The sequence below is a fragment of the Sinohyriopsis cumingii genome, chromosome 9 (assembly GCF_028554795.1).
Source record: "Sinohyriopsis cumingii isolate HCF-2022 chromosome 9, ASM2855479v2, whole genome shotgun sequence".
In the NCBI taxonomy this organism is placed as follows: Eukaryota; Metazoa; Mollusca; class Bivalvia; order Unionida; family Unionidae; genus Sinohyriopsis; species Sinohyriopsis cumingii.
In genome coordinates this window covers 89074747-89100948 of record NC_142969.1, presented here as the reverse complement: position 1 = coordinate 89100948, position 26202 = coordinate 89074747, and the positions used below count along the sequence as shown (strand labels likewise).

The following is a 26202-nucleotide window of genomic DNA, read 5'->3' as shown; positions in this document are numbered from 1 at the left end:
AGTAAAATTTTGTATGTTCTTCATACTGCCCAATTTGGTTTACTGGGAAGGCGGGAAGTGGGGTTTTCTAATTATGTTTATGTGATTCAAGTCGTGTGAAGTCCGGAGATGACAACAGCTAACTTTGCTCAAGATACAGTAACACCTGTCAATAAAGGGCATTCGAGGGAATAATACATTTGTCCTTTACAGACAATTATCCATTATGTGAAGGAAACTGAACAGAGCATAATATATTTTCAATATTTTTAACCATGTAACCTTTATCAAAATATTCTCTGAAATTGTCCATCCAGGTTAACAATCTAAAGACATCAATTAAATAACTAAATTACGTTCCCTGCTAAAATTAAACAAACATGTATGTGCAAAAATACACCCATTAGCTTGATTAATTCAATCTAAATTTGTGTCAATATCTTTCCAACACACGTGGGATGTTGACAGTTGTCAGTTCCACTCAGTGAATGGCGGGATGACCCATTGGCTCTCCTTCCATGGAATTGCTAAATGACTATAGTATCAATAAGTAAAATATTGTATGACTGAGTTATAAACATATACACTGTATTGTTCAAATGTAGCATATTATAAATATACACATTTCTCCTAGGCACAGACATGTTCTAATCAGTCAAATGTTAAGTGCCTTTTCCTAGAGACATTAAGGATACAATGAGGGATTGTGATATCAATATTTATTTTTCTTCCTATGCCTGAGATTGATATTCTCAGCTACAGCAACAACAAAAAAAAACCCCAGGTAATTGAGGAAATTATTGTGAATTTATTGATTTTATTGGGTATGAGATTTCATGGTTTTGACAAAATTACATTTTTTTAGAAATTACATTTTTGGATTGGGTAAAGGGTCCTTTTGTTTCCATACGTAATCACTTTTTCCATGGGTCTCTGCATCTGACTTTTGTAGCAACCACAAAATCCATAAACAGGTGTAATCGTCAAATACACAGCTTGCCTTAGCTACAGGAGTAATTTTGAGAATTCAGTAACACAAACCTTTAATGGGTGAGTATTTATGCTATTTTTACTCGATAATCAATATTCCTTGGAATATTATTATAAAAAGCCATGAGATATGTATATGACAAATTCAGTGTTAATGTACAGAGTCAACTTTTTTAACTGAGTCACTGTAATGCTGAGAAAAAAAAATGTGCTATGTCGCAATGGAAATGTCATGAAATGTGAACTCCCTTTACTGGTAACGATCTGATATCTGATTTTCTTGACCCAGCTTAGTGCCTGGTTACTATTATACTAATCAATAGTGATCTATATGTTTCAACTGGAAATTTTGTGTTCACCACTAAGGTGCAGATTACTCAACATTCAGGAATGAACAGAGTTTGCTACAACTATTTTAGTATTAAAATTTAGAACAAGTAGTATTTATTTAAGTTCAGTAAAGGTTCTTACATTACTAGATTGACTTGTACTTTAGAAGTATCAAGTAACCATTCTAAGAATAAATTATTATGCCATAAACTGAGACTAAAGTCTTGACAATTAAATGTTGTACCATGTGACATTTTCAAGACCTTCTTCAAAAGAGATTATCATTGCTTAACACCATGAGCCACATTTTACTTGATGGAATTTGCTGGCTGGAACACCACTAGAAGCAGAATGTATGCATCAGCAATCACTCTGTTTAGTCAATACAGATGAGGACCCATATGCAATAAATGCTTTCCCTTCATCTCATTCCCACAGTCATTTATATTTACAATAAATATAATTAAATTGCTAAGGGTAACCAACAGGGTAAATTCATTTCATAGGAATATTTGAGAAATTAGCACACATCCCATCATCAAGCATTTTAAAATAGACCCTGAACCAAAACATATTGTACTGTCATTAATACTGTAAGTTTTCCATTGAATAAACGTATGTATTCCTACTTCTAACCGTACTTCTCATAAAGGACCTTAGACTGTAGGTTACTTTGTACTGTATACAGCAATGAAAAGCTTTTTGGTCCTAAGCTAAACACATATAATTAACCTACTTTGGTAAAGCATACAAATATAGCTCACATTAACTTTGATGGTAAGCGTTTCGCACTAACATATAGTTATCCAAGTCACTCAAATATTAATTATAGGTCGCAGATACTTCTTTCCGCATAAAGGGCACATTACTTATCAAGATGAATCAGGGTTTTATGATTCTAGGTAAGAGGGTATACAAACATAATGCCAAAAACGTATGTGGTCATGACCTAATGCAGAAATGAAACAAAGAAAGGAAGGATGATGATTGTTTTGCTATTGCACAGATGTGGTATTAACAGACAGAGGTTGCTCAGTATTACTAATGCGTTATGTTGGGTTCTTAGGCAGAGGCTCCCTCCACACTTACTGTCATTCACCTGGTGTTCTTCAGATGACAACACTCGTGTTTTAAATAATTTAACTGTATAAGATCAATTGTTACTGAATACTTAAAAGAAATACAAAATGAACAGGATTACAATCTTTGTTAGTTTTGGCAATTCAACATATACAACAATGTCTTTAAGCAATTAAACAAGCTGTGTTTATTTTGAAAACGAGGTGCCACTTGTATAGTTTTCAGTTTATTTATGTATATTATATTATCATTATATAAAAATCACTAATCTATTATCATGAAATGTATCATGATCCAACATGTCTGACAATACCCAGAACTGCGCAGCAATCTAACACAAACATGTAAATACCAAAGTGAAGTGAAGTGTTAACCATGTGTCACGGCTACCTACTTCTGTGATGAGAGTGCGGTGCCCCTTATAATGCATTCCTTCATCAAGTTTAATGATTCCCAGTACAAACATTATGTACAGGATGTAAACAACGGGACATAAGCTATTTGTAAAAGCATGACCTGAGCCAGTAAATCAGGAAATCTAGATCACATTCACCATCTTTGATTAATATGAGTATGATTCTAACAAAGATGCATACGATCAAGTTCAAAGATTCTAGGATGAGCAGAGGTTGAAAAAAAAGCTCAACCCAAGTCAGTGAAGCATGAAATATGAGTCATAATGATCTATTTTGTGATGTGGGTAAAGTACTTAACAAGTTGCATCCTCTCATTAAGTTTTGTGATGTGGGGTATAACAAATTAAAATATTAAAACTTCGGACATATAATCTCAAGCAGTTTCTAATACATATTGACCTGAAAGTTAGAAGGGCAATGTTTATATATATTTTGACAGAAAGAAGATCTACAATTCCACTGAAAATGTCCAAACATTACCATACTATGTATTTGGTAATTATTATATGCTCTTTTTTCTTCGTCTTTAACTTTACATTGTCAGAATCGTTCAGTATTGTACGATTTTTCACTCATGTGCACTTCATATTGCACTCACGTGTGCCCTATAGTGTCTTAGGAACTACTTTGTAAACAAAAAATGTACACTCACGTAGTAGGTGCTTTGCGTTTTGGTTGATTCAATTTATTTCTGAGCTAAAGCAGATGTTTCGTGGACTGCCACATACCAGCTGTTTTGCCACATTCCGCGTTAACTTTCTTGATAGAATGTATCGGATTTAGACTAGCGATACACGCAGATTTCATAAATTTGTTGGGTCCCTACAAATAACACGCAGATGACAAGGCATACGCTGTCTTCTTTTGCTGGTAATAAGAATGGGAAACAATATTCTTACAGTTTTACATCCTGAATTTACTCAAAATGTAATTTCTTACTTCTGCAAATCCGAATTACGTGAGCCATGTCATGGGTTCTCAAAGCTTGATTACACATTTCGAAATTGTACTGCAATTTCGACTATATTCCAAGTGCAATTACATCTATCTTACTGCACTCAAAATGAAATAAACATTATATTCCATATCGTCTTTTTGATAATTGCAATTGAAAGACTTCATATTTTTCCAACATCAGGATTTCAAACATTCAATGACAGAACAAAAACAAACTTACATATGTCAAAACGCTGCTGAAATCAGATGCACTTCACGTAGAATTGGCACAGATAAATTTAGTCCATAATCACGAAACTTCGAAGAATCGACAAAAATACCAAAATATAGTCATTCCAGAACAAATGGAAAAGTTGTTGCAATGCACATTCATTCACAATACGACTACAAATTTAAGTTTTAAATAATCCAAAATCCACCATTTTCATTCGAACGTTATGTCTAGCGCGCGACTAAGTTCAAATTTATCTTGGAGGAGTTATATGTGTGTATGTGATTTGTAGTTTTAACGTAGCTTTAACAATTTTTCAGTCATATCGCTAGGATGTCTTCAGTGTGGCAGTTTATAGTGATGTCTAACACTGGGGCATCATACTGCAGACATGTAGTATAATATCCAACCCAGTCACATTATCCTATCACTATCCTCTTAATGTTGAGCGCCAAGCGAGGCAGCTGTTGGTAAAATTTTTATAAGTCTTTAGTACGACTCGGCCAGACCTCCCTCATCCGAGTCGGACGCTCGAAACACTAGGCCACCAGAGTGATCGGAGTTGTTTTGTGAGCATTAATAATGTTGTTGTTGGGTAATGATGAATATCCGCTTGTGTATTTAGTTTGGAACACGGTATACATTCCATTACTTTGTTCCCTTTAGTGTAATTTTGTTTATATAATTAAGACTTTTGTAGAAAAAGAAAATGAGCTTATAATAAAAAGGTTACTGCATTTGTACTGGAAAATATGAACTCGTTTTGTCGGATTGATGTACTGCACTCCCATCCGAAAAACTCATTAATATTTTCCCAGACAAATACAGTAACCTATAAACACTGCTTACAACAAACGCTTTGGTACATCCAATTTTAAAACTGAGAAAGAAAACATGATGAAATCTCACCCCACAAAATGCTTTTCTGCCGTTAAGCTCTGTATCCAGATGTTCCAGGTAACCATGGATAAATGTCATCTGGTTCTCATCTCTCTTTCCTTGTCCAATCAAAGATACCAGGTATGGAAACACTGTCGGCTGTCAAAGTATAAAGGCAAGGTTTAAACTATATCTTCCTGAAGTAATCAGCAATGTGTGGTTTGTCTCTAAAATATGGACACTTCAATCTGAAGAAAAGTATTAAATGGGGAATAAAGATATAATTAGGCATAAGGAATGTCAATTGCTTTCTGTACTGTCTTATGATGTGTACATGTTTTAATAGTTTTCAGCTGCACATAAAATATTATTGGCAAAATTGTAAATTAGAATTTTCAGCACATTCTTATTTTTGCTGCAACTGAGACTTATACAAGGATGATTCATACTGAGATTTTTCACCTTAGATATCCGACTGTACATTAGATGTTTCATAATAACTATCAGGCTTAATTCGCCCCATCCAATGAAACACTGCTTAAATACATAAAGATAAATCATCCATAGTTCTTACCAAGACAATGCAGCCAAGTGTATAACATATATGACAACTATATACTTCAATAAAGAATATTCAGTATTGGAATTAATATGGTACAAAATCAATTTTGAGTTTCATAATCTAACAGTATGTACTCTGACATCAAACTAATTGCAAAATAGCTTGTTTTGCCCTCGCTGTCAGGTAGGCTATGCCTGCTACTGTAAATAGTGCTAGACAGTACTAGATGTGTATGTTGACTCAGAGTAGATTTATACATCTTGATGTGCAGGTAGATGGTAAGAGGTGTTTGTACATTGCAGGGTATAGGCTCAGGTACAGTAACAACTGATGGCCATCTTAAAATTGTCGTGCCACTGCAGAGGTTTCGATGAAAGAGTGAGGGTGACTCTGCAGAACATTCCTGTTCTTAAATCCATCTCGCGTGCAAGTCATAACATCACTTCCCTCCCACCACCAGTTGTGTGCATGTCCTGTGGTATTGGGCAAGCAGTAATTGTAGCTGCAAACTTGCAAACTGGCAGTCAAGCTAAGGGTCATTTTTCAATCAATCAAAGCAGAAGTGGAACATGGGCAACCCTTGCGGACTGAGCAGCCTTTTTACGATCACATTTGTTCACATCTGTAGCATGATGAAGGGGCTAGAAAAGGCGTCCTAAACATTACCTGCTTCACCTTAGCCCTTATCAGCATACCATGGCTGATGGGGATTGCAAGTTAGCAGACACAATCCTAACAAGAAATCAAAGGTGAGGCAAATCACCATCGTTGGAATATGCAGTACAGCAGCAGATAGACTAAAGAGAAGAACATGCCATACCCTAGCGAAGCTCTCCTAGCTGAGGAAGAACAGCTAGCCAGTAAGCTCACAAACCTCCCAAAGGCTTAAATGACAGACTAATGCATCCAAGATCCCCACTTTCAGGAAAGATAGTCCCCCAATTTCTTGAAAAAAGTCATGTAACTATCATCATCGCCAATGCATCCAACATTACCAACACGGGTGAGATGAAGAACACATTTAATAAAGACATGGAGTCTCTTATTATAGAAGTGTCAAAAAAGCAGACAAGCTCATCAATCTTGGTGATGTCAATGATAAAGTTCACATGGATCATCATACATAATCATCTCATTGACTATGTTATCGTCAGGAGAACAGATAATCAGCGTGTCTGAGTAAAGAAGACCATGAGAAGTGAGAACGTTGGACTGACCACAGTCTCATACTCTCCAAGCTCAATATCTAGATTCGGCCTAGCCGATGACCGCAAGCCAAAGGGAACCCAAAAAGCCCAATGTATCTAAATTGAAAGAGTAGAAAACTTGAAAAAATTGATGCAATCTTCGAGAAATGTTGATGAAAATTGGGCATCCTTCCAGGTTTCTGTTTTCTAAACTGAACTGCATCCGCAACACTTGGTCCAACCACAAAAGGTTTTCCAGACTGGGCTGATGAGAACTGTGATGTCATACAAAGACTACTGAATGTGAAACAGTTACTAAATATCTGTTGAGTAGTCAGCACATCAACATATAAGAAGGCAGCCTTCTGCAACATCAAGAGTAATATGCAGTGCAAATTGAGAAAGTTGCAAGACTCATGACTCAGCAATAACGCAGAAGAGATTCAGTCCTATCCAGACAGGAAGGAAATGAAGAACCACTATGATACTTTGAAGACAATCTACATCATCAGAAACATCTCCAATACTGAGTGCGGACACCACACTGTTCACTGACAAATAAAATATACTACAAGATGGGCAGAACACATCAATAACACCCTCAATCTACAATCATATATCAGTGTGAAGGCAACTTATCAAATGCCCCATGCAGAAATCATCACTTGCTGATCCTCCCAAGCTGACTGATATCGAGAAAAAAAACTGACCAGCTGTCAAAAGGCAAACCACCTTAAGAAGATGTTAAACCAGCAAAGTATACAAAGCCATAGGCTTGTACATGTCACAGAAACTGACAGAACTCTTCCAGTCAATCTGGACTCAAGGAACGAAACGTATGGAGTAAAAGGATACACCGATTGTCAACTTGTATAAGGTAATAGACAACGCAGCATCAATGACTGTGGCATCTACTTGCTCTCAATTGTCTGTAGCTGTCAAAATCCAGGACATAATTCTGCTGAAATGCCTTATGCATCAAAATGAATACGGACTCCTGCCTGAGTCAGCGTGACTTCAAGACCAAAGTCATGTTTGGCAACTCAACTACTTCAGGACAAGTGCCAGGAACAGAACTTCAACCAGTGCATGACATTCATTAACCTGACAAAATCCTTTCACACAGTCAGTAGTGGGGCTACTGAAAAATCATGGCTACAGTTGATTGCCAAGAAAAAATGATCATAATGATTTGGCAATTTCATGATGGCATGAAAGCTTGTATCATGGATGAAGGTGAGTCATCTGAACCATTCCCAGTCATCAATGGAATCAAGCAAGGCTGTGTGTTAGTGCCAACCATCTTCAGTAAGATATTCACCGCCATACTTACTGATGCCTTCCTTGACTATGATACCGGGATTGACATCATACATCGAACAAATGTTAACGTCTACAATCTGAGGAGACTACAGTCAAAGACTATGTTACGGGAAGTGACTTTTCATGATCACCTATTTGCTGACAATTGTGCCCTGAATGCCAGATTTGAGTCTGACATTCAACAGAGTATGGGTCCATTTCTCTTTACGTTTTGGAAATTTAATTCTCGCAATTAATATGAAAAAGATAAAAGTGATGCACCAGTCTGCATCAGAAAAGCATATCGTAGAGCCTATCACAGTAAATGGCCAAGCCCTCGGTGCAGTGGACAAATTCACATATCTAGGTAATGAACTTTCACGTGGAAAGATCTTGCAAAGAATCGGTCCACCTGGCACGAAGTCTCGTTCATACTAAAGCTAGACTTTGAACTGAGGTGAATTGCAGAGACAACATGCACAGTATCTCCTATCCAGTGTGCCACAAACAGTTTACAGCAAAACCTGGCCTGATCAGACACTCATATATGCAAAGAATCCTAACCAGTTAGTGATATCATAATCATCTTGAAACTTGAAGAAAGAATGACAGAACATTTTGCTCTAAAATGTGGATAGTGATTTGCTGAACAACAAAAATCTAAACCAGTATAATGATGGTAAACCCCATAAGTGCTCAGGTAAAAGTTTCCACTATATAAAGAAAATGATTGTATGTGACCTTTTAAGTACGGAGCCGATTTCAGTCACCAAACGTATATAGCCGATTTTATCTTGTTTACTCATTACAACACTATGTTCAGAAAAAGAACAGATTTTTAAAATTATGTTTCTCCGAAAATTCTTACCTGATTACATCATATTAGGGAAACTTTGCCACTTCTGACTGAATCCAGCCTTCCCAGAAAAATTATAAATGTTTATCTCTCTATATATATTATATAGACAATGGTAAGTATCTCTTGCTGGTTATCTCTGCTTTCTACCCCTAGGTGGCCACCATTATACCCAACTAGTTTTCATTTGAGCAAAACCTTGATGGACACTGTGTAGAAGAGAGGGTGAGATTATTTGAAATTTGATCAGGTTAGTATTATCGGGGAAACATAATTTACCAAATGATTTACTTTCTCCATCTAATACGTCACCTGATCACATCTTATTAGGAGAATAGGTAAAAGAAGGAGGAAATGCTGAGTATCCTACTTCTACCTGTATCATCCAGTATATGCATCATTGTTCTACTAAAGGTGCACAGGAGACCCCCAAGGGATTTCTCACTTGATTCTTATCTTACCATCAAATGTTTCCAAGTTGAATCAAGTGAAAGTGGCAAATTCATGACTGGATCAAAGGTTGTGCTTTCATCAATTGAGACAATTCGTTCAAGACCAAGCTCATCTAAGTAGCTCTTATTATATGCTCCTCTGTTATTTCAAAAATACACTATTGAATAAATCCTTTTTAGCAAGCGACCAGTGTTTGTGGGATTATATATTGCATTCCTGCCTTCAGCCGTAGCAAAGGCCAGCAGGGTAATGCAACTTTGCTTCTCATGGCAGATCAATCATGGAGAGGGAATAGATAGTTATTGTTACTTGACTAGTGACAGCAACGTGTTTTTAGGATGAAAACAGGTTGTGTCATTAGAACAGAATGGAAATGCATATAGTTCGCATCCATGAATATTTCCAGAAAAATGTGGAAAGCATTGAGAATGAATTGTATTTCTATGAGTTTGATACAAGGAGCCTTCTCTTGAAGGGTTCACATACCACTGAGCCTGCAAGTCCAGTAGTAAACTGGCATTGTAGCAGTTCCACCCTACAACGAGTATATTGTGGAGGTATAAGAAATGGCCTCACCTAATTAGATAGGGGTGAAACGATACACCTGCAATATGATACATATCGATACACATATGAACTTGATGGTGTTTCTATCTTATGAAGGTAGGTGGTGCCCTTTCATGTATGTTGACATTCTTGGTTGTATTTCCAGTGTGTTGACTACAAATAGACGTATAGTTATAATATATTTATATGCAATTCTCATTGATGAGAAGATATCAACATGGAGTGATGAAGACGATCCTGGACCGATGTCTCTTGGCTAGTGAAGACGGACCACTACAAACATGCACCAAGTCTTATATGAAACATATGTACAGCTATATAGATAAACTGTCATTATGATACCATGGGAAAAAGGTCCTCAAACCCTGATCTTGAAGGAAAATCATTTATATTTTTCCTATCAAAACATGTATTAGTTGGTGATTTAATTCCAAACGTTGAGGTAACATTTTTTAAAGCAAATGTATCCAGTGTTCCTCACCAACAGTACAGAACTTTCCCATTCCAACCATTGGTCTAATGCAGAGGTGTCAGTCTCCTTCCAGCTCATATTTGTCAAATATCTACACGGATTCGAAAAAAAAAAGATTAATTTCTAGAACATTTTCTGAATTTCAAGTTTTATTTATAACAAACAATACTATTTACGTAACATAATACATGTTCTGATCAGATTCTTTAATTGTGAAGTTCCTTCTAATTGTTGAACATTGTACAATTTTGTTATAACCCATGTTTTCCCGTTTATGATGATGTCGACAATTTTGCCATGTAATGTGTATCATTCTTTATACATTTTTTTAACTCAATAGTCCTTTAAACTTTAACTGTAAAATTCAAATTTGATATTAAAAATATACGACGAATTATGTTATCCAATATTGTATGGCACAGTTGAATATATTTTGTAAAATCTTCCTAAAAAGATCATTTCTAATAAGACCACTCACGAGACTGGAGATAAATAATCTTATAACCAGAGTGCCTTTAAAACGATAAGTTGAATGTGCAAGATAATCTTTTTTTAAAATTTGTATTTGGAATTGATTTAGCAGTGTGGTCTTGAAACAAGAGTGGGTATTTCTTACGAAGGATTTTATTTTATTCACCTGTCACTTACCTAGCTGCTTCATTGGGTGAGAATATAAATTTCCCAGGGTGTACTTCTAATGCTGGCACCTTGCAACTGCTCAAAGGGGTTACTACTTTCTCTGAAAATGAAAGTTATACTAACTGAATGATATAAAAAAATGATAACCATTCAGTACTATCTGGATTATATTATTGCCTGAGTAATCCAAAGTACAGTTTAACAAAATCAGCCTACATTTAGAAACAAAAACAAGGTCTTTTGCAGGGGCAATGAAATTCAAAGAGAAAAATAAGCAAAATATGTGACACATGCATAACCAAAACTTTGACATTTAGCATAGAAAGAAAAACTATCCTAAATAATACAAACTAAAGGAAAGAAACAAAACTGCAAGAAATAGCTATATGTCTAAGAAGGGATGATATACATTCGATTCCGGACTACACTATTTTAATTTGTGCACATGGATGCAAATTAGATTCTTTTCTCAAGTACTATGGTGAGTGGATCATCTTGTAATAGAACCATGGCATTGCATTGCTTGGCATGCACATTAGTATTTTCGAATTTACTTACACAAAGTCACTTCGTTTTCTTGTTCTATTAAAGTTATATTAAATCTTAACGGTAAGAAAGAATGTTTGTGCCCTTAAATCACTAAACAAAACAAAGATGAAAATGTTTTAAACCTTTTACTCATATAATGATGGATGTTTTGGGAATGAATAATTACATTTGAAGCATCTATACTAGCTAATATTTTTTTTCACGTACATTCACATACAAATGTCACATTCCACACTCGTTCAGCATTGTTCTTCTTTCTATGTCCCTTCTATTTATCATATTTACACATATCTACTATACTCAAAATTACTTTTCTTCTTTTCTTCCCTCACAATCTTGCATCTTCCTCATAAAACAATTTCATTTTTTTTTCCTTTTACTCATGTCTATATTGAAAATCTCTTTAATAGATTTCACAGTTCCTTCTCTATCCATATACATAAACCTCAAGATGTTGGTCACCGAAAGGTCCAGTCTTTTTTATCTAGCATTTGCTTTTATCCAACAAATTTTCCAGGAACCAATCATCTCATAAAAACATTCAAACGTTTTATATGTTAAACATTTCGGTCAAATTATGTTTATCAGGGCTTGTATGTCAGTGATTTTGTTTTAGTAAGTGAGAATGGAAATAGCTCTATTACCCTTAAAAAGAATACAGTTTATACTTAGCTTATAAGTAATGTGCCAGCAGATATGTGTCTGTTGCAGTTTGTCTGGATTAATCAGAATAACAACAGCATAGACCCTGATCGGTCTACCTGCACATTATATCACATCAGATCAGAGTCTATGTTGCTTGAAGTTCAACTTGACTTAAAAGTAAGTATAGACAGTATGTTAGCCTGGGAATAAAATATGCCAAACTGCAAAACTCTGGAATTGTAAACATTTTGGAATAGGGGACATTTAAACTGTATTGTACCTAAAAAATTCCAATCATTTAGGGCCTCTTAAAAATCCCTGCATGCGAAAGAACATGCGTATTACAGACATGCTATGACATACAAAACATCAATTTCATCCTCCAGGTGGATTATCTCAAAGTGAAAAACAGTTGTTTTCTAGTACAACAATTATCTCCATTCCTTTTCTTTGACGTATGAGAGGCTAATTGCTGTTCAACAGGTGTAATATTATTTTCTGATAAAACATAAATAGATTAGTCACCTTCCTTGTCTCATGAAACACTATCTGTAATGGCCTGTACACAATGTTAACATTGCTAGGTATAAAAGTGTTATTATAGGTGATATAACATTATCAGATCATACATGTAACACCTGTTGCAGGTATCTTCACATGCAAAATAATAACACATGTTCATGTCCCATCCTACTTTATTCAACTCAAACACCATCAATAAATGTGCTCCTTGAGTTAAATCCTTAGGAAGGGGTGGGGTAAAAATAGACCAAGGGTCTAATTTTAGCCGAACATTTGCTGGGATTTAAAAATCCAGTTGCCTGACTCACTGGACAAGCTCAAACTCTGATCAGGTAAGCTAGATTTTCCAGGGTACTTTCCTGATGGCAAGTAACAAAACTGATAAAATTTCTTGTAATTTATTTTTGAGTAAAATATAATTGAAGAAAAATTATGACGATGATACTTCACAGGCTTCCATATACTGGTTATAATGGATGGTGAACTTGTATTTCCTGTAACTATTAACCCCAATGACCCCTGATACATTCCAACCCTGTTCAAACTGAAGAATTTATCAGTGACATCTAGGAAGTATTATGGATACAATGTTGAAAAAGTGCAATGTACACTTGAATTCATTTAAAATACTTTTCACATATGTATAGTTGGGGAACTTCAGATACTGAACAGTTGTTGAGTGTTCTGTGGAAGAAATGCATTCAATATGAAGTTTCGGATAGCTGAGAATGTTTAGATACTTGAGATTTACATCACTACAGTTAAATCATACAGATTAGGATCTTTGCTGTTTGCAGTTTGACTCGACTCGTTAGTATATATGGTAAATGTTAAAAATGAGTGATCGATGTTGATTGTTCAAGCCGGTGAGGAACCATTATTTGGCAAGGAAACACCTCACCGCTGATCACAGAACACAGGTGACTATTAGACACATGACTTCTGTATAGGAAATTAGCTGGGGGAAAATTAAATGGGCATTGATAACAGGTGACCGCTTAATGAAGGTGATTGTTCAAACGGTTTTAATTGTATGTATAACTCTGGTACTGAATAATAAAATGGGATCCATGAATATACCCATGAATAATGAAGTGCCTTATAGTGAGGTAATGTGGTATAAATCAATACATGTACTGCATACAGAAATGTATTCCGGTGAGACTGGCAACTATACACAAAATTTCACAGGCTGTATAGTGTGTACTTTTTATGCACGTTTTGGGAGAGGGTTGAGTGTAAACAAATTATTAATACAAACTATTGACTGCTTATTTTCAAACTTAAAACTTAAAATAAAACTGAACTGGAATGGAAGTAAACAAAGATAAGTCCTAAAGTATTAATGATCTGCAAAAACGAAAAAAGCAGCTTGAATTTAAGTTGAATGAAATCTGTCTGCAAAAAGTAATGGTGACAATATGTATTGTTATTTAACGTTAGTTTTATTGTAGTGTGTAATTAACCTTTGTCCCTAAGTGAATGTAGCCTACCTGACTAATATCTTCTTTGAAAACAACATTTTACATAGCTAATATTTGTATATGACTGGATTCTGTATTAAAGTTATTAATTGTAGGTACACCTGTATACTTTGAGCTGAATGGAGGACATTAGTTTTCCCCTTAGGATATCCTGGTCTAACTGTCATTTTAAATATTCCTTAATAAATTTGAAGTTAAATAACTGACCCTTTTTATAAATTAGAATGTTCTGGAAATGAACTTCTGACCCTCATCCTGGTCCACTTATTGTGTCGTAGGTTTTTAAAATGAGGTTGATTATATTAGAATTATTTATTCATTCCTAATTTAACATATGAAATGGAATCAATCTTTTAGTTGTGTTCAGTTATAATTTGAGAGGATGTATTTAAATTATTCATTGGAATTATAAAGTATTTGTTAATACTTTTTGACTAAATCACAGATTTGAGATTATTGTAAAGATTTTAGAGACATTTTGGATTATATCATTGTCATACACCAAGACTGTAAGCACGTCAACACTATTCCACACTATTGGTACATCAGCACATTCAAGATTAGACTTCATTCTGAACACCACTGGAATTCATTCAGAATACTCCATGCTTTTGGACCTGTAATAGAACTTTAAGGACTACGTGGAATTTAATTCACAATACTGTAATTTTATTTTATAATTTTATTTTATTTTTTCTCTTTCTAGGAAAACGTGCTGGTTTTTCATCCTTTTCCATTACTTCGTTTAAGACCATATAGTTGAAACAATATATACCATATATACTTGCTTATAAGTCTGGTCCAAATGCAAATAACACAGACCAAGATCCACCATCAGATAATATACTGGAGACAATGGTCAATACTGTTAGTTCTACCGATTACCCTTGACAAATTATATAGACCCACATCGACTAGTGCTTGATGCAATGACAGGTCTGAGTATTTGTGGTTTGCAATGAACCCGACTTATAAGCAGGTGTGTATGTATTTGCACTTAACGTTACAATAATGACAATACGGTCGAAATTCAAAGCAAAGTAATACTAATGTAAATGTGTGAGTGTGTCTGATTTGGATTATTAATGTATCTTTAACAATTTTTCCGACATACCACTACGATGCCTCCAGTGTGGCAGTTTATAGTGATGTCTAGCACTGGAGCATCATGCCACAGACATGTAGCATCATGTCTCAGCCATTCACACTGTAATGACAACGGCTGACCAGCCCTAACACAAACCTCTTAATGCTGAGCGCCAAGCAAGGCAGCTGCTAGTATCATCTTTAATAGCCAGCCTGGGTTCAAACCCGCGGCCTCCCACATCCGAGGCGGACGCTCTAACCACTGAGGTCAATTGAGCAGTGAGAATGTAAATGTAAAGAATTGAACAAAAAGGAGAAAGTAGAAAAGCCTTTACTGATGAAATCATTTGCAATGTAATGAACACATTCAACTTATATGTAGAAAAATCAATGAATGTATTTGGTTATGACACAAGATAAGATTAAAAGTTAAGAAAAGACAAGAAAATGTATTTTACAAGGTCATTTCATACCTAACAACTAAACATAAACTATATGCAACAATACCTATACTACTGTACTGCTATTCTGGGCAACACTTCTTACAAGTATTTGCATATATATATATATGGATGTAATGTCTAGCATTTAATGGTTCGGAATGGCGGAACAAAAAACGATCTCTGCTTGCAAAAGACAACGCACAATTTTTGCACCTGCTGGTTTTTCTGCCTCAAAGTATTAGAAATTAACATGCATTTGTGTTCTGGAATAGATTCATTAAATTCAACCCCTTTTCTAGAAATCAATAAAATATTATGCAGATGCCTTCCAATAGTGCGTACATTAAGCAATGACGGACATTAATTATAAATTGAAATATTTTAAATCTCACTGTTATCAGACCCTTTTGACCATAAATGGTGTCTTATTTTAGCAGGGAAGTATCATCCTACCATCAGATTTTGTGTGGACTATTTCCAGTTCCACACCACTGATCTCTGAAGCAACTATAATTTTCAGAGTCTGGAAATTCCCATCATCTGTATACAGCTTCATCTTGCAAGCCTAAAAATAGAAGAGCAGGCTCATTATTTGTTCTAGAAGCAAAGGACGAATGCTTTCAGCATACTGAACGATATGTCAATAAAGTATAAGTTAATGTTATGTTTACTCATCCATAACATCAGTGATCAATGTGGTTTGAACCAATGATGTGAAGATGCTTGTGCATCAATTCCCATGAACAGGTTGTTGAATAATATTATATAAATCTTTTTGACTATCATTTTATAGTCAAGTTTTATAAGGTATAAACAAATATATCTTGTTTAAAGGTAGTTGATTAGGAATTTTTACAACTTACAATTACAATAGTGTAATCTAGTTAATCCATTCATTTCAAATCCATGACAATGTAAAGTTTCTAATTTGCTCTTTTAAAATATTATGACCAAAAATACGCTGCATATATCTCTCTCTATATCCAACTATACACTTTCACGTATGAATACACTGCATATGGATATGATACATTTATAAACTTACAAAATGTATATATATATATATATATATATATATATATATATATATATATATATATATATATATATATATATATATATATATATATATATATATATATAAACAAAGATATTTTTCTACTTGACCATATAGTATTACTTAAAGCCAAGGTTAAATACAAATAAGCATATGGAGAAACATACATAATTCAAATAAGAGAACAAAAGCAGACAACCATATTGTATTTACATACATATTGGATTTATCCCACTTCTCCCTGGTCATCTCATACCTTCTCCCTATTCTCTCCAAAAGGATTAGTAACTTATCCCTAAATTTTAAGTCTTCGTACATGTATGTTGTGGTTTAACAACATTTGTCTGCATATGATAGACTATATATGGCGGACAATACAACTGATGGAGGAAGAACTGGGGAAAACCCTCAGTGAAAACAACTAACCCATTGGCAAGCTTCCTCATATAACTACATTGCCTAAACCCGAGACTCGAACCCACACATATAGCAGTGATATAGCAGTGATGTGTACAGGTGAGTGTTTAAGTCCACAAATGTACATGTAATGTTATGGGGAAGCTTAGCAAAAATGAAAACTTGTTATATTTTTTATAATTTATAAGCATATGCATGCATGTATGTATGTATGTATGTATGTATGTATGTATGTATGTATGTATGTATGTATGTATGTATGTATGTATGTATGAATGTATGCTAACAGAATATCAGCACTATTATGATTATACAGTACCACATACAAGTTAAAAATGATGACACATTGAACCTTTTAAACAAGTTACTAGATAATCCTAAATTAAGTCATACAAGATAAAAGAGAAGGTAATCATGCTAAAGTTCAGTTAAAGGTATATAAAAATTAATGATATATATCACTATTTAAAATAAGGTCACACGAGTATAAAATCCTTACAATGTCATATGATCAGCTATAGTTTGTTTGGTTTGTTGTCCCCGTATAAAGGGTGTCACATTGAAAGATGTGAATGAATCTCTCTTTTCCGTAGGGTGTACCTCAATTTCAAAATAAAATTAAACCAGTACACTTAAACAATCAGTGTGTTTATTTACTTTATTTTACTTTAGGAACATTGCTTAAACACATCGTATAGTCACTATGTCAAAAGTAATGTCTTGTGCATAGTGAATTTATGAAGGGTAAAGACAGTTTTCACCTCTACCAAATGAGATCACCGCAATATACTTGGATACGTATTAATATTCTAAATGTCAGGTTTTACTGTACATTCCGGAGTGTTTCAATGGATCCTTCACCTTCAAATCTGATTTCGGAATAAATATTGTATATACTCGCTTATAAGACCAGTCCAACTGCAAACTGCACAGGTATGGGCCTGTACAGTTTGTATGGAGTAATCAGAAGTCAAACACTGTAGACCCTGGTCATGTATTTATTTAGTCATCATCCTTATACTATATCACTTTTAGGGCACTCTATATCTAATACGTTTTTCTATGAGGTTAGATCATCTGCCCCGGATAAGGGAGTACTACTGCCTTGGCAGGTGCTCAGCATTAATCGGGTTAAGTTGAAGTATACGTCTGTAACAAAACGAATACAAACATATTAATACTGAAGAAAGTGTTTAGATAGCTTCGTTTCATTTCAAGATTCTCATCATCCTTTAAACCGGTTTTGGTATTCTCGGCTTCCAACGCATTCCAGCCAGCTGAAATATAGGCCAACTCAACATGAAAACTGTTCCAGTTGCTTGTGTAGGAATTTAATTGATTAGGAAAAAAGATATTAGCATAGGTAAAATCTGACTAAAACATAACTTTCATTTATAGAAAACGCCCAAACGGCTTGCCAAGTGTACGATTTTCCTGAAAATTTGACCTATCATTGCGATGTTAATCGACATCAGAACACCCTACACAGTGCCGTCATTTGGGCAGTCAGAACTCGATGCTCAAAACATAAAAATCAGGGTCGAGGTCCAACTTTGTAGGACTATTTTGCATCATGATACTCCAGTACTAGACATAATAAACTGCAACACTGCAGATATTGCAGTAATATGACTGAAAATGTGTTAAAGCTACATTAAAAGTGAAAATCCCACAAACATATATTAGCGATAATCTATCTATCTATCAATACGTTAACGAAGTCACACTCGACTATTAAGCAACGGGTTGTGCATGGTCAAAGATAAAGTAAAGACGGAAGTGATATGATAGAAGAGCAATGATAGGAAAGGCAGAAGTAAGTAAAAGAGTCAGTTTACGTTTTCGTCATTGCACTGACACTGCTAGTGTTACAATAATTATTTGTAGTGAATCTAGCAGCTCTCCTCTGAACCATCTCTATCTTATGTATTAGGTCTTTATTATGTAGGTTCCACACAGTTGAGCAGTACTCAAGACCTGGTCGAACCAGAGAGAAATATGTTTTTACTTCGTCATTATTGATTTGGAGGATGCGGCCCAGGAAACCAAGGTTAATGTTCCCTTTCTTCGCTATCTTGTCTATGTTCCTTTTCCAAGAGTGGTCTATCAATAATTCCACCCACATATATTTTGTTGCCTGTTCATTGGTTAACTTGTGCCACTTAAGTTTATAGTCGGACACGACTGTGATTTCTTCCTGCAATCTCTTAGGATGCTGCATTTTCTGGGTGGAACGACCCACCTCAATTTTTTTCCCAGAGGGACAGTCGGTTTAGGTCTTCTTGAAGGGTCTCACAGTCCTTGCAGGCATTTATTTCCCGGAAGACTATACAGTCATCTGCACAATGTATTGTATTGGATTTGACACTCTCAGGTAGATCATTGATGAACACCATGAAGAGGATGGGACCAAAACACTCTCTTGAGGTTCCCCACTAACAACCTTTGCTGGGTCTGATGTTGCTTCATTTAATATAACTCTCTGATCTGTCTGTCAGGAAATTTCTGATTCATTTCTGGGTATTACCCCTGATGCCATAGTGGTCCAACATACAGAGGAGTCTTTCATGGGGGACACACTCGAAATCCTTACCTAAATCAAGAATAGCAAGGTCATACTCCTTCCCTCTAAGGATTTGGCGAGTTCATCCACTAGGGTTATGATCTGTTTCACAGCATCTTCTGACACGTATACAATGCTGGCGGTCTGTTAGAATGTTGAAGTGATCTAGATGTTGCATCATGTTGGTGACTATGATGTGTTCAAGTATTTAACAGCAGATACGTGCAAGGGAGACATGTATATAATTGCTGGCATTGAATCTTTCGCCAGTTTTGAAGATAGCTGTAACGTTTGCTGTTTTCCACACATCAGGAACATAATCTGTTGAGAGACACTTCTAATAAATATACCTCAAGAATGCTGCAACTTGGATGTCAGACATTGATAGTTAACGGTCTCATTGTAGGCTTGGCAGATCACTCACATCCTCTTGTGTGAAGACTGACTAATAATGACGATTCAGTATGTAAGCCTTGTTGGATGCCTCTGAATGTAGTTTCCCGTGTTCTTTGAGTGGTGCCACACCACAGTTGTCTCTACGTAAGGTTTTAATGTAGTTCAAAAGTCTCTTCTGTTTGTTTGGGTGTAATTATTAATTTGGATTTCCAATTTCTATCCAATTTTCAATATATCTTCGTAGTCCTGCCGTTCCAAGTGTTGTAATCTTGGTTTTGCATCTTTGTATGCTTTCCAATCTGTTTGGTTTTCCTGTTGTGTTCTGTCTTGCAAACAATTCGTTCCGTCTTCTGTGATGGGCTTTAATGGATTTGTCTATCCAAGGCTTGATTGTTTTGTTTCCAGATAAGGTCTTAGAAGCTATAAATGTATCCATTAACCGTTTGATTTTCTCCTCAAACATGTCCTATGAACCATTTGCAGAAAGGTTATCTGATTCATGTAAGAATGATTCATGTGATGACTTCAATTATTTAAGTACTTGGCCCTAGTATGCATTTTTGTATTGGACGACCTTATGAGCTGTTTTCTTCACTTTCATTTATTGTAGGCTGGACTCTATACAAACTGATTCATGGTCAACTATTCATGGTATGACCTCACACTTGCTGGTTAGTCTTTTGTTGTTTGTGAAGAATTGTTCAAGAAGGTTTGAAGAATTCAGTCACACGTCTTGCTGCATCTACAACCTGTTCCAGGAATTAGTCCTTTATGATATTTAGTAGCTGTTGGCACTGGGCATTGCTTGTGGACACTCATTCTCCCAGTCAATATCTGCCAGGCTGAAGTCTCCTCCTAGCCATATGTGCGCATCTCATGGGATTCGTATAAGGCATGAGCGAAGCTGGTCAAGGCAGTTTTGTTTAGTCAAGGACGGAGGTTTTTATAAGTCACCCACGTATAGGTCTGACGCCCCCTTCACCTCGGTTTTGGCCCAAACTAACTCAAAGGTATTATCTGCCTTAAGTTCTTCTGGCTCGCAGCTGGAATACTGGTCTGATACTATGACAAATACCCCCACCCCCCACCACCATGTGATCCCTCTAGACAATCTTTGCGGTAGGACCTGAAATTTGCTGGGAATACTTCACATGTATTTATGTTGCTGTCTAAGCCATGATTCCGTACCAATAACAATGGTGGCATTGGTAGAGGAGATCATATTGCTAAGTAGTCCCTTCTTCCCAGGCCCGTTTATAGATTGACAGTTAATGACAAGGATTCTCGTGGGTAAGTCAATTCTAATTCCATTGGGACCATGTGTTGTAGAGGTGCTTCTCTGCTTGTGCGGAGATGAAGTATCAGTTGGGTTGTTAAAGCTTATCTCACTGTCTGCTTGGGTACTGTCGCTAAGGCACTGGTAACTGTTACTGGTATCGAATACAAAAGTGTCATACCCATACAATATTGATACCATACTTCGCATGAGTCACAACTCACACAAGGTTTTGTCCATTTACAGGCTTTGTTTCAGACACCGCAAGGAAACTGTATGGTTCTTGGGCCCATAATGTGTTCTGGTGCTGATGATTCAGCTAACAGAAGGCTATATAGATAGAGGAAAACGAGTTATTTTTAGAGTGGTAATGAGGTGGCTGGAGAGCAACAATCTTGGACGATTCATCATCAGTACTTGTTGTGCTTTATTTCTGTCTCTGCCAGGTAAATATTTTGCGTATGATGAGGACAATGGTGATAAGATAAGCTAATTTGGTGTAACATTTTTAAAAAATATCATATCTACCAAGTCAAAAACAAGAAGGGAAAGCGGATGTTTGCCATTTATGGTTGCATTGTGGGATTTGCTGGTGAGTAACAAGCGTTGATTAACAGAATACCGTCAATTTTATATAGAAAATAGTTTTAGCAAGGATACTATCATATTGTGTTTTAGGATATGTTCCCCAACACCAGAAATGTGATTTTGTATAGGACCTGACCTAATTGTGTGGATTAGTTGAAATGAATCTTGAGATAGGACAGGAAATGACCAACGCCCGCCATTTTGTGATTTTTAAAGAATAGATTACAAATTACTGAAGATGCAAACTATTACTTACTTATATGACCAAGACAGCAACCAACACTCAATATTTACAGCTAGTCAGGTCCACTTTACCAGAGCCCACAGTTTAAGTATCCTAACAGTCAAGCAGTGTCTGAACTGCAGTTTACAACCTCCGCACCACACAAGGCAGATCAATAAATGTGAACTCTTATCAACAGTTAATACTTGATGTTACTGTTTGGATCCAACTTGGAATAACGCAACATTTCTGAATCCCGATTGTTGCGCTCTTTCTCGAGAAATTGCCTGACCGTGTGAACCGATATAAATTAGCCGAGCGGCTGACTTAGCATCAGTTTCATTAGAGTGTTAACAATGAAAGACATTGATAGGAATATTTTTGCATCATTTTGTAAGGAAAACTACGTAAACAATAAGACGACAAATAAATCCGTGACAAAGATTCTGTCAATAATGTATTTAATCTGCTGGATGGGAAACTTCAAGATGTTGTAGGAATCTGTAACAATTCGTCGGCAAAATTGGCGAAATTAAAGCATAAAGTAAGTATATTTTGCTTACTTTTATCAGTTTCAAGTAAAATTTAAGATAGGTTGTGACATTATCTTGTGAACAATGTCATCAAAGTACATATAGTATGAAGTGTATTAATGACTATTAATATAAATTTTCTAAATTTCCTAATTAAAACATCAATTGATGAGTAATAATTAAACTTTGAAACTTAACTGTTTATGTTTGGAATCAAAATGTATAGTCCTATCAAATTAATTTTCATTTACGCAAGTAAATAATAATAACAAATATGTTTAGATAACATCAATCAATGCATTATACGTGGCTTGCAGTGAGCATGCCGTATGAATTATGTTCTCTTCAAAGGTACATTTTAAGTTAAAAATCAAGTGCAGAGCAATTTGAGACAAATCTATTTTTATAACATAGCTGAAGAGAATATAAACGACCCAAATAAATATTGGCAACAGTTGAATTATAATAGTGAATTCACTACTGATAATAGCTGTAGTAACCATCGAAGACAGTATCGTATTGCAAATCATTTTTTTTTTTTTTTTTATATTTCTCGTACATAGGTAATCATTGGTGGGAACGCCATCCCACAGACTGCCTTACAATTCTTATTTTCAACTTAAATTTTGTCTTCTGTAATTTTGTGATAATAAGTGACACTTTTTAAGTCAATCATTCCACTCCCCTTCTTCATAACTTTTATTTACTATTTTTCATTGTATTTTGTCAACTCATCTTTTCCAAAGGTCCTTGTAGATTAAACTATTTCATTATATAATGAACCAATCAGTAGTTTGAAAACTAATATAAAATAAATAGATAGCAGACTAGTACTTAGAATTTACAAGATGAAAGAGTCTTTATTCTTATACCGAATGTAATTTCAAAGTACAGAACACAAACACACACACACACACAGACACACACATACACATACCATGACACACACACCGATTAATTTGGAATTCCAAATTGTTGCGTGCAATTTCTCTAGAAATGGTTATTCCAAGTTGAAGCCAACGTCCAAGCAATTTACTGAGAAAGAGCGCAACAATTTGGAATTCCAAGTGTTTGCGTGGCACGTCTCGAGAAATGGTGTATTCCAAGTTGGAGCCCAATATTACGACATCGCAGTAATTGTTGCATCAGTTGAACTGAATGACTTCCAGCTAAGGGAAGTAACTGCATAAGAAACGTAGTCGTGCTGTTCGATAGGAACATCGCTCGTCCATTTCCGTCACATCGTGAAATTACTTCGGATGTAGTAGAATGAATACACATCGATATGATGTTTTGTGTGGTTTGCCTCAGGTGAAGTGCACTACATTACTATAACAGCAAAGGGATCATTCATAAAGGACGTCTGCAAAGATGGGGAGGGGGGGTTTGTTCAAATGCGGACAAGGTTAGAGAGGGTGCAAAGCACCTTGCGGACGTCCGCAAGCTAGTATTTTTGTTAAAATATTCTGTGCTGAACAGCTGCTTTTGGCCTTCTGCGTGTATTTCGGTATGTTTTGCTGACGTCCTTTATGGGTGATCCCTAAGTATAAACTATTTGTTAATTTCAATTTGTACGATTCTTGCCACATAATATATGCGAATGGGTTGGCATTAATGCATAGGTCTGGCTCTCAGTGCCTGAGGTTGATTACATGGCCAAAATATCGGCCCTGCGGACCTGAGCGAGTATACACAAAGCCAAGTAAGATGCACCACGGCCTGTATAACGCTCTCAATTCAGACAATGTAGTAGCTGGCCTGTGATGAAGACCCTGGCTGACCATGCAACTGCAGAGAGAGTGCCAGCCTCCCTTGAAGCAGGCGGCTGGCAGCAGTAGCCACAAAAACACTGCTGCTACGCATAGCATATCTAAAATCATTGACTCCAGCTGCATTCCGCACACGTGTGTGTTAATCAGTGACATAGGCAACGTACTGTTTAATAGAGTTTTTAATATCGATACATTTTGAGCTAATATGAGAATCGAGATTGTAATCAGTGTGGCCTGTACTGTCCATCACAGACTGCGAAGCGCAATCATGTCTGTATTCACAGGCATGCATTAGCGAGCACACAAACTGAAGTGGCAGACGTCGGCGCTGTGGAGCCTAAATATATTAGCGCTATTATGTAAACTGCATCATGAACTTTCGCAAGTGAAAGCAGTGATGATTGTCTGCCAGTTGTTCGCAACTTATTTGACTGGCTACAGTCTGTGTTTGTTAAAGTGCAGTAAGACATTGACAGTCTATCGAACTTAGCTTTCTGTGAGATGACAACTTTAGTTCTATGTCCTCAGTAAAGACTCTTTTAAAGAAAGACTTTCTGTTTATTTTTGTTTTCTTTGTTTTGTGCATCATGTTGTGATGAGATCATTGAGCGCTGTATTTTCAGAGCACCAGCTATTCCTTTGCCAGGGTATAAAGCAGTGTATAATGCTAGATGGAGACATCCACAGCCCGGGAGTGGGGAGTAAGCCTCATACGGACAAAAGCGGACAAGGGGGAGGGGTAGGAAAACAAATTATCTGCGGACGTCCTTTATGGACAACCCCAAAGGCCGAAAATATTTCGACTGTAATTCTGTCTGCTTCCGCTACCCTATTATTCTTAGCGAATAAAAGCAGTTCACTTAATGGCGCCGAATTACTTCCACAGTTTCTTTCTCAACTAAAATTACCGACGTTCCCATTGACACTGCAGCAAGACGATCTCCGGGCCATTTTCGTTCGATTGTCAACTAACCTCGGAAGTATTTAATCATTCGCCTCTGGTGGAGCATCTTCACTAGCCAAGCTTCCGATAACCTTATCTACACACTGCCATATCGGGTAGATATTTATGTGTTTCGGGTCTGTGAATTACATTGGTAGCAGCGGCAAGCAACTGAATCCAATCAAAATTAAATTGTTCAAATTTGAATACTGTTCATACTTGATCGAGACAAGGGGAGCACACAACTTGAATGGACTGCTAAAAAAGCGCCTTTCCAATTTTGACACAAATACCGTTCACCAATATAGACCTGCAATGGTTTTCCTCTGGTAAATTGTCATACTTTCGATGTTAAACTTACAAAGTATCCTTTTTTGGTCAATTGCCCCCACCTGTTTCGGCCGATGTACAATGCATCGAGCTATTGGTTCGCTGGCATTAAATACTAAGTGAGGCAATTGATGAAATCCAATACATGTCACTTGGAACAGCACATATATAGCTGTTAGATCCACAAGGTGTAGGTAGGGTTATCGGAACCTTTTTCAGCGAAGATGCTTGTGGAGGACGCTATTGATCCTTTTACCAGTACATTACTACAGCAAAAGCCGAATCAGTTCCGATTGTGACTGTCTCCTTCTGTGACCATTCATGTTCCAAATAAACTAAAGTAGTTAAGAATATAGTTCGTTCGTTCGTTGGATTATAGTTGTATATTGCAGTTAGGCATGCTCGACTCGTTAGCCTGCACGCATTTGCGTGCTATTTAATTTTTTGTGATAATCAGCTGTTCCATGCCACCCAACCAAGCCACATAAAACTATT

The 26202-nt window shown here is 36.1% G+C and overlaps 1 protein-coding gene across 1 annotated transcript in view; it reads right to left on the bottom strand.

The window, feature by feature from the left end:
- The window catches only part of LOC149792206 (methionine--tRNA ligase, cytoplasmic-like), a 74317-nt gene extending 51983 nt beyond the window's left edge, over nt 1-22334 (bottom strand). Inside the window, exons 1-5 of the mRNA XM_089970712.1 lie at nt 22163-22334; nt 16063-16174; nt 10890-10980; nt 10251-10332; nt 4873-5001 (exon numbers count right to left, since the gene is read on the bottom strand). Of these exons, the coding sequence (XP_089826838.1) occupies nt 4873-5001; nt 10251-10332; nt 10890-10980; nt 16063-16165 (405 nt within the window). The 5' untranslated portion in view covers nt 16166-16174; nt 22163-22334. The remainder of the gene's footprint in view (nt 1-4872; nt 5002-10250; nt 10333-10889; nt 10981-16062; nt 16175-22162) is intronic.
- Nucleotides 22335-26202: the final 3868 nt, after the last annotated feature.